General features: G+C 53.9%; 1 protein-coding gene across 1 annotated transcript; it reads left to right on the top strand.

Annotated features, from left to right (window-relative positions):
• Positions 1–4,136: 4,136 nt before the first annotated feature.
• Positions 4,137–13,650, top strand: CKM (creatine kinase, M-type). Its single transcript, XM_019979290.2, has 8 exons — positions 4,137–4,291; positions 6,580–6,793; positions 7,821–7,975; positions 8,315–8,447; positions 10,470–10,641; positions 11,892–12,015; positions 12,431–12,620; positions 13,124–13,650. The coding sequence occupies exons 2-8, from the start codon at positions 6,601–6,603 to the stop codon at positions 13,300–13,302; spliced, it is 1,146 nt and encodes a 381-aa protein (XP_019834849.1). The 5' UTR covers positions 4,137–4,291; positions 6,580–6,600; the 3' UTR covers positions 13,303–13,650.
• The last annotated feature ends 375 nt before the right edge of the window (positions 13,651–14,025 follow it).

Raw genomic sequence — 14,025 nt, 5'->3', positions numbered from 1 at the left:
TCTCAGCCAGCCCTACATCCGCTTTTAAGCTCCTGCATTTTGGGGTGATTGTTTCCCTGTATTTTTGTGGTAATAGGTTATAGAATTTTCCTCACTTAGGTGGCTTCCCTCGTGATTCAAATGGTAAAGAATCTGCCTTCAATCCAGGAGACCCTGGCTTGATCTCTGGGTCAGGAAGATCCCCTGGAGAAGGGAATAGCTACCCACTCCAGTGTTCTTGCCTGGAGAATTCCATGGACAGAGGAGCCTGGCTGGCTAAAGTCCATGGGGTTAAAGTCTATGGGGTTGCATAGAGTCAGACACAACTGAGCACTAACACTTTCACTTTAGCAATATATCTTTGGTACTATCATCTAAGGGCTTCCCTGGTGGCTCGGTGGTAGAGAATCCGCTTGCTAATGCAGGAGACCTGGGCTTGATCCCTGGGTTGGGAAGATCCCTTGGAGGAGGAAATGGCAACCCACTTAAGCATTCTTGCCTGGAGAATCCCATGGACAGAGGAGCCTGGTGGGCTAAAGTCCATGGGGTCGCAAAAGAGTCAGATACAACTTCGTGACTAAACAACTACAAACAACTATGATTTTAATGTATTTTCTCATATGTTGAAATCCTAACCTTCAAAGGTGATGGTATTAATATGTTGGGCCTTTGGTATTAGTATGATGTGATTAGATCATGAGGGTGGAGCTCTCATGAATGGGATTAGTGCCCTTATAAGAGAGAACCCATAAAGTGCCCTTATACCTTCTGCCTCCTGAGAATACTGCAAGAAAATCTGCAATCCCTGGCCCATTTGCAGCCTCAGCATCCACTCTCTGTAAAATGAGGCTTCAGCATAAAGAGGTGAAGTGAGGAAGGGAGTGACTACCTTGTCCAGTCTGCTTCTGCTACTTTCCAGCTGGGTGATTTTGGGCAAGTGGCTCAGACTCTCTGGCTTCACTTTCCTGCTGTGTAAAATTTTCAGGACCTACCTCATAGTGCTGTTGGAAAACTAAAACTGGTTAATACACATACAGTGGTTGAAACCTGAAGTCAGACTGCTAGGGTAATGAAGTGGGCAAGGGGATGTGGGCCTGAAGACCTAGAAAGGGACTCTGGGGCTGACAATATAGTCTCACCTTGCTGAGAAGCCTGGAAATTGTCTTCACCAAACCCTGAACCCACTTTCAGCAGCCCTGTGCCAGTTGGATACCCAGCTCTGCTCTTTCCCAGCTGTGCGACCTTGGACAAGTCAGTTAACCTCTCTGAACCTTATTGTTGGTAAGGCTCAGAATGGCAAATGAGTTGGTAAATGTCAAGCAGTTAGCCTAGTACTTGACATGTAGGAGTGCTCCATGAGAGTTAACTGCTGTTCAGTCGCTAAGTCGTGTCTGACTTTTTGTGACCCCCACGGACTGCAGCACGCCAGGCTTCCCTGTCCTTCACTATCTCCTAGAGTTTGCTCAAACTCATGTCCATCGAGTCGGTGATGCCACCCAACCATCTCATCCTCTATAGCCCCCTTCTCCTCCAACCCTCAATCTTTCCCAGAAAGCAGAGAGGCCATTTAACCTTCATGCTAACCTCCTTCTAGCATGTCCAGTTTCCCGGAGGAAGCATAGTTCTGAGAGCAAGAGGTGTTCCTTCAGCCCTTTTAACAATTTTGTAAGCATTTGGTAGGAAAGCCCTTTCTGCCTAAGCTGGGTGGAGGGGTTTCCTACTGATTGATAAGATTATTATTTACTTAGTCAACAAACACTCATTTCTCCTGCGAGCACTGGGGAGCCATGGCAGGTTCTGAGCAGGAGAGGTCAGCAGGGAAGTCGGTGGAGGGGCCAAGACTGGGTCAGGAGACCAGCGAGGAGGCTAGAGCAGGAAGGAATGTGGAGGTCCTGAGGTATGGGACGGGGGAGGAACAAGCCTTGGAGACTGAGGGGCTCAAGGGGTGGGAGGAAGCTATACGATAAGGGTCACAGTGCTCCCCAAGGCCAACTCCATGGCCAACTGTTTCTGAGAGACTCAAGATAAAGGAGGTAGGGCTTATGACTGCGAGATCCTGCTGGAGGGTTTGATTGGCTCAGCCCAGGTCACATGACTGCAAAGTCCTGCTGGAGGGTTTGATTGGCTCAGCCCAGGTCACATGACCGAACCATTGCCGCAAGGGATTCTGGGAAACTGAGTTTCTAACATTTGGGCTTCTCCAAAGGAGGTGGTGAAAGGGTGGAGAACTCCCTCAATACAGAAAGGGCTTCGGATGCTGTGTGGCCAAGAGGAATGTCAGATGTCCACACAAGGGGTTATTAGGGGCCCTGGGGGCTGGGCTGTGTGTGACGTGGCTAGATCCTGTCTCTCCTTTGCTCACAACCCTCCAGGACTCCCATCAGAGCCCTAGGACCCTACAGATCTGCTCCTGGCCCCCCTCCACCTCACATTCTTCCTCCCACTCTCCTCTCCATCTGCTCCAGCCTCCTCCCTGTCTCTGTGACATGCCAAGCCACGCCCACCTCAGGGCCTTTGCACCTGCTGTCCCCCTTCCAGATACTCACATGGCTGGCTCCCTCTGGTCTCTGCATGGATGTCACCTCCCCAGAGAGGTCTGAGCTGATCTCCTCCTCTGTGTCCTGTCACTTGCATCTTTTACCCTCTGTCTCTTTCCTTCAAAGCCCCATTGTCCCCAACATTAAAATGTATAACAACTTGTTCACCCTCACTAAAATATTAACTCCATGAGGACAGGGGTTTGGGTTATCTTCTGCTGGGTGCCAGTAAGTGCTTAATAAATAATTGTTGACATGATACGTGCATAACGATTCTAGACCAGTTCCTTTTAGTTCTCTGGGCCTCAGTTTCCGTAACTATGAAGGAGTGCTTTGACACACTGACCTTGCTGGGACAGGACAGTGAGGGGAGCGATCAGGGACTAGGCCCCAAGGAGAAAAGTTTTCTAAATAGCCCCCCTCCCACCAGAAACATCGGGAGAGGCAGAAAGGGCCCCCCTTTCCCTAGATGAGTGCTCCCTGCCTAGGAAGAAGCGGGGGGAGACCCAGGAGGAGGGAGGAACTCCGGAGGGAAAGGAACATTCTCTTCTTTGTTTCAATGCTGGGTGCTCCCTGGTTTCCTGCTCCCTGGACTTGCCCAATCCTTGTATCCTGCAGTCTTGGTGTCTTCTAGGCCGAGGACGCTGTTCCCTCTGTGACGTCCCATTTCTGCAGGATCTCCTCCTCAGCCCTTGCGGTCCCCGATCGAACCTGGATCTGAGCATGTCCCTGACCTGAGCCGCTGCCCAGCCCCCTTCTACCGTGGCTGGGGGTGGCCTCCCCGAGCTCTCAGCTGCCCTTGTAAGGAGGCGAGGCCAAGGGACACCCGAGACGCTGGGTTATAATTAACCCGGACACGTGGCGACCTCACCCCACCAACACCTGCCCCCGCGTCCCCCCAGCCCCAGCACCTCAGGTCTCCCAGAGGAGATCGCGAGCAATGAGCTCTAAAAATAGACTCCCTTCCCGGCAGGCTGTCCCTCCCTGTCCCCTCCACAGCAGAAATCTCCCTGGGTCACTGGGCTGGTGGACTGGAGTGGAAAGGGTGACCATCACCTTCAACCTGGCCTTGAGTGAGAACTGCCCTAGCTCGGCCCAGCCTCAGTTTCCCTCCTTTGCACTCCCGAGGAGGAAAGTGCATCCTAGCACAGGCTTCTGGGATCAGGCTGTCTCCTGTTCCCGCCTTGGCCTTGGTCACACACTGCCTGTAGCTGGGTGACAGCAGGCAAGTCACACAGCCTCTCTGGGCCCTTTCCTCTGCAGGAAAACCAAAGACCTGACCTCCAGGAGCCATTGCAAGGTTTCCCCAGGGACAGAGCTCAGGACCTGCTGTGTGCTGGGGTCAAGGCCACTGGGGGCTCACGGGAGGCCAGTGGCCTAGCGGAGGGCCAGGGGAGGGTGACTTCTACGTGCCTGGGACGTTTCCTGACACTATCCCGTGGCCCCGGCGGGGCTCCAGCTGTCCCCGCCAGCCCGACTCAGCACTTGGTCGGGGGACCGGCTTGGTGGCGGGGGGGATATGGGCCCAGACCCTGGCGTGGCCCATACAAGGCCATAGGCTGGGCGCGAGGCATGCCTGGGTTCGGGGTGGGCACGATGCCTGGGCAGTGAGGTGAAGAGCTCAGCTGCCCTCCAGCCCACTCCCAAGGGGCAGCCCTTCCCAGCCAATCACACAGCCCAGGCCCCCCCTATATAAGGCCAGGGCTGCAGGCCCTTCCTTTGGGTCAGTGTCGCCTCCGGGATACAGACAGCCCCTTCCAGCACCGCCCAGCCAGGTATTGCCCGGGGTAGGGTCCAGAGTGGGGTGTCTTCCATAGGGGCCAGAGGTCGAGCTGTCTCTGGAAGGGACCTTGCATGTTGTCCCCCACATGCCCCCGCACACAGGCGGGTCAGTGTGTGGCAAGGTGGTCCTTGTGTCAGAGAGTCCCCTCCACCTGGGAGCCCCTGACTCCTGGCCATGCCTTGTGATCACTGGGGCAAGCGTCCTGGGGGGAGACCCCAGGATGGAAAGGAGCCTTGACAGCCACCAGCTGTCGCCCCCCTGCAAGGGGCTGCGGGCTAGGCCTTGTTCATGATGGTCTGTCGCCAGAACTGGGCGCCGTGAGCCGTGGGAGGTGTCTGTGTATCACCTGTCAGGGGCTTTGCCTTGGTGACCTTGCCTTCTGCAAAGCGTGACCTTGTGTCTGTCTGACTTTTCGTGGCTCCTGCATGAGTCCCTGTATGCCGGTGTCCCTGAGCTGGGAGGCGTGCATGTGTGGGCCCGTTTACCCGTGCGACCTGGGGGTGCATACGGGGGTGTGCATGAGGGGCTCTGGGTTATGTCTGTTGCTGTCTCTTGGGCTCCCCCACCTTGCTTCCCTGCCCTCTCCCGGACTGCCCCCAGAAGGGATGGAGGTGGGGACATGCTCTGAAGGGGGCTTTCTCGGTTGAAAGCCCTTGAGCCCCAAAGCCTGAATGCATGTGCTCCCGGCCACCCTGGCCCACCTGTCTCTGGCCTGCTGACGTGGTGCAAGCCGAGCCTCTGGAATGTGGGGGTGGGGTGGCAGCTGGGGGTGGGGAGAGGAGTCTGCCAGATTCTAAAAATAAATCCCCACGCTGGACATGAACTCCAAAGGCTTTTGTGGGTTCCATCCCCCTTGGCCTGATGCCTCGGCCTTCAGCTCACCCTCGTGCCCATCTCCTTCCCACCGTCCTGCCCACTTCCCATTCCTGGAGCTGGGAATGAGCATCTCGTCCCTACCACCACCGCCAAAGGGTCCTCCCTCCTCCTGGGTCTTGGGAATAAAAGTAAGAACAGCACAGCAGCCACCCCTCTAGGTGTGCGCGCTAGTTTCAGACTCTTTGTGGCGCTATGGACTGTTAGCCCACCAGGCTCTTCTGTCCAAGGGATTCTCCAGGCAAGAATACTGGAAGGGGTTGTCATTTCCTCCTCTAGGAGATCTTCCTGATCCAAGGATTGAGCTCTCATCTCTTACATCTCCTGCATTGGCAGGCAGGTTCTTTATAAGGCTCCAGCTCCATGCCAGGGCCTGTGCTCCACTGGCTTCGTGCTGAAGCTCAAAGAATCTTCCTGGTAACCCCATGGGAAAAGTTCAGTTCACAGAAGACAGAGGCTCAGAAAGACTGAGCAGTTGACCTAGGGTCACACAGCCCAGAGATGGCACGGATGAGATTTGAACCCAGCTCTGTTGACCTCAGAGGCTGAGCTGTTCTTAACTGTGTCTTGCAGGACAGGTGTCAGCACACAGAGGTGGGGGCGGGCACTCAACCCTCCCTCACACCCTGCCCCTGCCCCCTCCTCCCTCGACTGAGCACCCAGCAATCTTCATAAAGAGAATGTCCCTTCTCTGCTCACACACTCATTCCCAGCAACATCCTCCACCCTCACCAGCTCCTCATAATTCCAAACAACAATAATAACAATAGCAGTGTTCTTGCCTGGAGAATCCCAGGGACGGGGGAGCCTGGTGGGCTGCCGTCTATGGAGTCGCAGAGTTGGACACAACTGAAGCGACTTAGCAGCAGCAGCAGCAAATTAATGATGAGTGTGTGCCGGCCCTATTTTAAGTGCTTCACATAATGAACTCATCGCATCCTTCCAACACCTCCATGAGATAAATGCTCTTCTACCCGCATTTTACAGGTGATTACTTTGAGGCACAGAAAAGTTAAGTAACTTGCCCAAGGTCACACAGCAGAGCTGGGATTCAAAGCCAGGCTGCCTGATTCTAGAACCTACACTCTTATATATCAGTTATCATGTCTTATCACAGGCTTGAGGGGTTCTCCCCTCCATTTTTCCAGCTGGAGAAACTGAGTCTCTAGCAATGTTATTAGCCTGGGGTCACCAGCAGGAAAAGGCAGAGCTAAGATCCCAACACCGGACTGATGATACATCCTGTTGAGATGCAGGGGCTCAGAGAGGGGATCCCTCTGGCTCCAAGTCACACAGCCCAGGACTCAGGACTGGTCCTCAGGCCTGCCTGACCCCAGAGCCTGGCTCTGCTCTCTTGCTGGTCCCCGTGGATGTGACCTAACTTCCCCCTCCACGCCTCCCCACCAGGCCCCCCGCACCACCGCCACCATGCCGTTCGGTAACACCCACAACAAGCACAAGCTGAACTTCAAGGCTGAGGAGGAATACCCAGACCTCAGCAAGCACAACAACCACATGGCCAAGGCGCTGACCCTCGAGATTTACAAGAAGCTGCGGGACAAGGAGACGCCCTCTGGCTTCACTCTGGATGACGTCATCCAGACCGGTGTGGACAACCCAGGTAAGCCTCCTGGGGAGCGTCCCAGGGACTGTGGGGCTGGTGTGTGTTGGGGGGTGGCCTGGAGGCTGCCTGCCAGGCCTCAGCCCCACCTCCCTGAGCCTCAGTTTTCCCATTTCTAAAGTGGGGACCATACTCATGGGGCTGCTGTGAGAAATAGATGAGTTGAATGTTTGAGGGCCTGGGACAGGGTCTGCCAGATGGCAAACCACTCGCTAAATGTGTGTGAGTATCACGTGAGACTCCCCTGAGGGAAGCTATTGCATCTTCCAGGCCTCAGTTTCCTCACCTGAAAAATGGGCACCCAGGTTGGGAAAACATAGGCACGTGGAGTGGCTCCTGGCACCGAGTGGGCGCTCTGACTCTGACAGGGGCTTCCTTCTCCAGGAACACCCCACCAGGGCGGGTGGAACTGGGCAGGAGACCAGCTTCCAACCTCAGCCTCCAACTCATGACTGAGGGAAAAGGCCCTTTCTCTTCAGGCCTCTGTTTCCCCACTTGAGAAATAAGAAGGTGTTTTGTTTTGTTTTTTGGCCACAAGGCATGCAGGATCTTAGTTCTCCAACCAGGGATTGAACCCTGGCCCTCTGCATTGGGAGTATTGAGTCTTAACCACTGGACCACCAGGGAAGCCCAAGAGGGTCTTTCAAGTCTCTTCTTATAAGTAGGGGTTGAGAGTCTCTAAGGTTCTGAACTTTTTTAAGGGACGATCCCTTGATTTGGGGATTCTCACGTGGTAATATTTTTAGCAACTCACCCCCCAGACTCTCCTTTCTCCTTTGCCCTGCACTCAACGTTCTTCTCACCACCCACCCCCAGATACTGCCTCGATCTCCCCCAGTCTTCTCTCCCAATTCCTACCCACCCTCAGCCTCCTCAGTTCTGACCCGCAGTGCTCAGTGAAATCCCTTGCATGTACGCACGCATGCACACACACACCCATGTGTGCACACAAAGTCTACACTGGACCCAGGAGCCCAGGTCTTCCCCGTGGGTGACAAGCACCTCTGACCTCCCTCTGACCCCCCAGGTCACCCCTTCATCATGACCGTGGGCTGTGTGGCTGGTGATGAGGAGTCCTATACGGTTTTCAAGGACCTCTTTGACCCCATCATCCAGGACCGGCACGGGGGCTTCAAACCCACCGACAAGCACAAGACTGACCTCAACCATGAGAACCTCAAGGTCAGCTGCCCCAGGGGAAGGGCGGGGCGGGGGGAGGGGGAGGAGGCGTGAGGAGACACCCAGAGAGACAGGGAGACAGAGATGGAGAGAAACACAGAGGGAGATGGGAAGAGAGATGGACAGGCAGACACAGAAAACAGTCAAGGTGGGGAGAGAGAGAGAAAGAGAGACAGAGTCAGGGAGGGAGGGGGAGAGAGGCCAGCGGGGAGGGAAGAACCAAAGGAAGCAGCTGAGAGCCCAAGAGAGCTGGGAGGGCCTGCAGGGGAGATTTGATTTTGGTGGGGAGGGGGCAGGACACACAGGATGGTCCGCCAAGCCCTGATCCCACCTGTTCTCTAGGGTGGAGATGATCTGGACCCCAACTACGTGCTCAGCAGCCGTGTCCGCACGGGCCGCAGCATCAAGGGCTATGCACTGCCTCCCCACTGCTCCCGCGGTGAGCGCCGGGCCGTGGAGAAACTCTCCGTGGAAGGTGAGAGCCCCCATCCCAGCTCTGGACCCCCTTGTGCCCCCATTTGCCAAAACACTGCAAGAACTTGATAATCACGGGTGCCTGGTGAGTGACAGCTGGCAGTATTACCCCTGGGGGAGGTCTAAGGGATGCTGTAAAGATTTGACACCCAACTGCGCCAGGGTCCTGACCTTCATCCATCTATTCATCCATCCATCTATCCACCAAGCAAACATTTACGGTTGTTCTGGCCCTGTGTGGGGAGCTGGGGTTCCCATGATGAATAAGATGGACCAAGGTTACTGCTCTCACAGAGCTGTCAGCCTGGTGGGGAGATAAGAGGAATCACTGAAACCAACAGAAGAATAAGATCATCCCCAAATGCCCTGAAGCCAAGAAACAAGGGTTGTGGCACAGAATGACTGTGAGTAGCTATGTTGGAAAGGAGTTGAGACATGACTGACAAGAAGGAGCGGACCTGGGGAAGAAATCTAGGCAGGTGAACAGCAAGTGCAAAGGTCGTGGGGTGGGAAGGTGTGTTGGAGGAAGAGCAAGGAGACCAATGTTGCTGGAGCTGAGTGGGTGATGGGGAGAGGGGAGGAAGTGAGGTCAGAGGGGTGTTGGGGTGGCCAGGTTGTACAGAGCTTTGTGGGCTGCTGGGAGGACTCTGGCTTTGACCCTGTGGGAAGAGGACGCCGTGGGAGAGTGGTGAGTAGAGAAGGGACAGGTTCAGACTTGCATGGATTCCCCTGGTGGGGAACAGTCGGTGTGCAGAGGAGGAGAGGCTGAGAAGGGCAGCTGCAGGGGTCCAGGCGGGGCCGGGGAGTGAGGGGAGCACTGGGATGGGGAGAAAGAATGGGTGTGTTTGGAGGTAGAAGCATTAGGGCTGGCAGGCAGTGTCATTCTGCTAAATGTTTAACAACTGGCTCTAAAAAAAAAAAAGCAGCAGCAGCCTTGATTTGCTGCCAGCAACTGCCAATTGCTCTGGTGTAAATTCTCCTACAGAGGCCCATGTTGAGCCAACCACGTGACATCATACAGGGATGGGTAATGGGAAGAGATGTGCAGTAGCATGTCATTATGTGGAATTTCCAGCATACAGATACAACAGGTGACTTCAAGAACATAGAAAATAGTAAGTGTAGTAAAGTAATGAGCAAGTGATAGTTCTGAGTACTTACCACCTTCACTTTAAATACTGGGTTGGCCAAAAAGTTCATTCTGAAAGATGTTATAGGAAAACTCAAATTTTTTGGCCAATGCAATATAGTTTATTTGTTTTTGTCATTTATTTTTAACAATATAACATAGTATGTAGTATATGATATAGAACATATTATATAGTATATTATACAAATATGTATAACATATTTTACAATATGTGTATTATAGAAATACATTATACACATAATACATATTTGTCATGTCTTATGAAGATATGAATATATACAAATGCATATACGTATTATATATTTATTACATACATAATATACATGTGTGTGTATGCTCAACTGCTCAGTCATGTCTGACTCTTTGCAAACTCATGGACTGTAGCCCGCCAGGCTCCTCTGTCCATGAGATTTTACCAGCAAAATACTGGAATGGGTTGCCATTTCCTTCTCCAACACTTAATACATACTATGTATTATGAATACCTATGAATATACACAAATACTATATATACTACAATATAATATCGTTTACTGCTGGCTCCCAGATTGCTGAGACTGACTCTGTCCTACCAGCCAGCAGGAGTGAGCACCAGCACTCTACTGCCCGCAGGTAGACTGACTGGACGTGAGAATTGGTGGCAGGCAAGGGAGAATCCACGCTTTTGGTCTTGAGCACATGGTGTGGGTGTTCCCAGGCCTGGGAAGACAGTGGGGGAGCATGTTTTGTGGCGGGGGTTGCTTAGACACCTTTAGAACCTCCTCAGGGTCAAGGCCTAGGCCCCTGAAGGACAGCAGTGTGGGGTCCCCAGGGCCTCTGCACCCCACTTGTAGGGCAGGCTGTTGACCCCTCCTTCCTGTGGCCCCTCACCAGCCCTCAACAGCCTGACTGGTGAGTTCAAGGGGAAATACTACCCTCTGAAGAGCATGACAGAGCAGGAGCAGCAGCAGCTCATCGACGACCACTTCCTGTTCGACAAGCCCGTGTCCCCGCTGCTGCTGGCTTCAGGCATGGCCCGAGACTGGCCCGATGCCCGTGGCATCTGGTGAGGCCCCTTGCCCAATGCCCTCCTTTTGCCCCGCCTCCTCTAGTCGTCCCATGACCCTCCACGAGTCAAGACCATAACAGCAATTCTCCAGGGTGATCTTGCCCTCCACTCCTGCCTTCCCTGTGGTCTGAATGTCATATTTTAAGAAGCTTGTAACTCAGATTTGAACCAGACTCCCTAGGTTCAAATCCCAGGGCTGCCATTTACTAGCTGTGTGATCTTGGGCACGTAATTTAATGTTTCTCTGCCCCAAATCTCCATCTATAAAATGGGATCATAATAATTCATAGCTCTTGGGTTTCTTATGAGGATTAATGAATTAATTTATGCAAAGTATTGGTAAAAGTGTCTGGTATATAGTAAGTATCCATACTGGCCATTGGCATGATATTATTGCTAATTATTGTTGTTAGCTGGGCTTTCTATTAACTTTTTAATCCCCGATTCTGATGAAAGTGAAAGTTGCTCAGTCGTGCCCAACTCTTTGTGACCCTATGGACTGGAATTCTCCAGGCCAGAATACTAGAGTGGGTAGCTTTTCCCTTCTCCAAGGGATCTTCCCAACCCAGGGACAGAACCCCAGGTCTCCCACATTGTAGGCGGATTCTTTACCAGCTGAGCCACAAGGGAAGCCCAGGAATACTGGAATGGGTAGCCTATCCCTTCTCCAGTGGATCCTCCCGACCCAGGAACCTAACCGGGGTCTCCTGCATTGCAGGTGTATTCTTTACCAACTGACCTATCAGGGAAACTGTCCCCACCTCAATTCTGATAGTCAAAGGTTTTAAAAGGTTTTGAGAACCTCGGTTTCAAACAATTTGGAGAGTATAGATTGTAAGATTTTCAGTGTTTTCAGGTTCCACTAATGTCAGATTTTGTGATTCAATGGTTTCAAACATTTCCAGATCCTAAAGTTTTCCAGTCTAAGACTCCTTCTGCGATGTCACAATGTCATGGAAGGTTTATCAATTTTGCTTCTCGGTTTCCGTTTTTCAGCGATTCTGAGATTCTAAGATTCTATAATATTGTGCAAAGAATTAAGACCCTAAAAGCCACTGATCCCACGATTCGAGATTTCACGGGTCCTGTGACATTTAAAGGTGTAAGCTTCTGAGACTGTGAGATGCTCAGGCCACGTGCCCTTTAGGCCCGCTGCCCCCTAGCGGTGGACGTGTGTTTGCAAGAGGGAGGGGAACAGGGGGTCCCGCGGAGCCGGTTCCCTGACCTTTTGCTGCTCCCGATGCTAGGCACAATGACAACAAGAGCTTCCTGGTGTGGGTGAACGAGGAGGATCACCTCCGAGTCATCTCCATGGAGAAGGGGGGCAACATGAAGGAGGTTTTCCGCCGCTTCTGCGTGGGGCTGCAGAAGGTAGGTGCCTACCCTCGCGTGACTCCAAGTGACCGCCCCCGGCGGCTTTCCGGGGCCCCGCCCCTCGGAACCCGGCTCCTCCCAGCACCGAAGCCACTCCCCTCAGCGGTGCTCCCCACTCGCTTTCCAAAGCCCCGCCCTCTGGAAAGCCGGCCCCACCCCTATCCTCAACCCTCCGGACGAGAACCGGCCTTCAAGGCGTCCTCAAGCCCAGCCCCCTCAGAATCCAGCCATCGCTTGTGCGGTTGGGCCCCTGCCCCAAGAATTTCGTGCCTCCAGGTTTTCCAGACCCGCCCTCTCGGACTCCTACCCCCACCGACATTCTCACCCCCTGTCCCTCGGATCCCTGCCCGGGTTGTGGGCGCATTTGGGGGCACCCGCAGCGCTGATCGCGGGTCCTCTCCCCCTACCTCAGATTGAGGAGATATTCAAGAAAGCCGGCCACCCGTTCATGTGGAACGAGCACCTGGGCTACGTGCTCACCTGCCCATCTAACCTGGGCACCGGGCTGCGTGGAGGCGTGCATGTCAAGTTGGCGCACTTGAGCAAGCATCCCAAATTCGAGGAGATCCTCACTCGCCTGCGCCTGCAGAAGCGAGGCACAGGTACGGCCCAAGTTCCCTCCTACGGCTTCCAGGGCTGGCCCTTAGCGGCGGCTGAAGGGAAGCGGCGGCATCCCCACGGCTTCTGGGGGTCGGCAAGGGCTGCTCCTCTGTGAGTTTCAGTTCTTCCTCTGACAATAGGCTTCAGCACGCCTTATCTCAGAGAAGTCCATATACCACCATGGTTATATGGTTGATATACACTGTGTATGTCCCTGGGCGCCTAGGGGCCTCACTTTCCCATCTGTAAAGGGGAGGATGGTCAGGATTCGATCCCAGGCAGCCCGGCTCCTGAGCTCAACTCCGTTACCCAGTGTTGGATGGTTGAGGGGTGAGGTACCTAAAGCCAGCCCGAGAATAGACAGACGCTCAGGAAACTACATGCATTTAACACAGTAGGCATTCACCCAGTACGTCTGCCTGCGCGGTTGGCACGGCGGCCCGCGTTCCAGGCTCCGCTCCAGCATTTCTGCTGGCTCCTTAGCCCCTGCCTCCTACTCCCGCAGGTGGTGTGGACACGGCTGCCGTGGGCTCAGTGTTCGACGTGTCCAACGCCGATCGGCTGGGCTCGTCGGAGGTAGAACAGGTGCAGCTGGTGGTGGATGGTGTGAAGCTCATGGTGGAGATGGAGAAGAAGCTGGAGAAGGGCCAGTCCATCGACGACATGATCCCCGCCCAGAAGTAGGCGCACAGCCAGCTCGCCGCCGACTGCCGGAGCCCCAGCCCAAGGGAGGACCCAGCCCACCGGAGGCCCGCCCCTTCATCCTTTGCCCCGCCCCTTCCTCCTGGAGCCCAGCCTATAAACGTTTGGTCCACCTGGGGCTCTATCCATCCTTCTAGTTCCAATTCCAACCAGAGTTCCAACCAATGGGCTCCAGACTCTGGGTTCTGGCCAATGAAAAACCTCCCTTACAGTCTCCTCTTCTTTTTCCCCAAGCTCCGCCCACCATCGGGAGCTCTGGCTAATGGAGCTCACCTGGAGCTGTTGCTTTTTCTCTACTCAAAGCAACAAATAAAAGCAATGGTGGCCTTAGCGTTGTGTTTGATGGTTATTAGTACTGAAGGGGGAGAAGGAGGAAAAAGCTCCGGCAGTTGGCCACTGTGTGACCTCAAGGTGGCTTGTCGTCTCTAGGCAAGTCCTAGGGCTACACGTTTTATCCCACCTCTAAAGTGAAAGGGTTAGTCGCTCAGCCGTGTCTGACTCTGTGCAACCCCATGAACTGTATAGCCCGCCAGGCTCCTCTGTCCGTGGAATTCTCCAGGCAAGAATATTGGAGTGGGTAGCCATTCCCTTCTCATCTTTTCCCATCTCTAAAATGAGGCAAGTTCAGGGTACAGCATCTATCTGCGATCCAGAGAGGTGTGGTCCAGTGTCACACACTGAGCTTGGGCCCTTCCCAACCTCTGC

Source organism: Bos indicus, chromosome 18 (assembly GCF_029378745.1).
Source record: "Bos indicus isolate NIAB-ARS_2022 breed Sahiwal x Tharparkar chromosome 18, NIAB-ARS_B.indTharparkar_mat_pri_1.0, whole genome shotgun sequence".
NCBI classification, from domain to species: domain Eukaryota; kingdom Metazoa; phylum Chordata; class Mammalia; order Artiodactyla; family Bovidae; genus Bos; species Bos indicus.
Note: the sequence above shows the minus strand (reverse complement) of the source record. Positions and strands in the feature narration are given on the sequence as shown.

Excerpts from the sequence above, each read along its gene's own strand:
- CKM (XM_019979290.2), top strand. The coding sequence starts at position 6,601 with ATGCCGTTCGGTAACACCCACAACAAGCACAAGCTGAACTTCAAGGCT. Across the intron at positions 6,794-7,820 it reads GACCGGTGTGGACAACCCAG|GTCACCCCTTCATCATGACC; the intron begins GTAAGCCTCCTG and ends CTGACCCCCCAG. Across the intron at positions 8,448-10,469 it reads GGAGAAACTCTCCGTGGAAG|CCCTCAACAGCCTGACTGGT; the intron begins GTGAGAGCCCCC and ends GCCCCTCACCAG.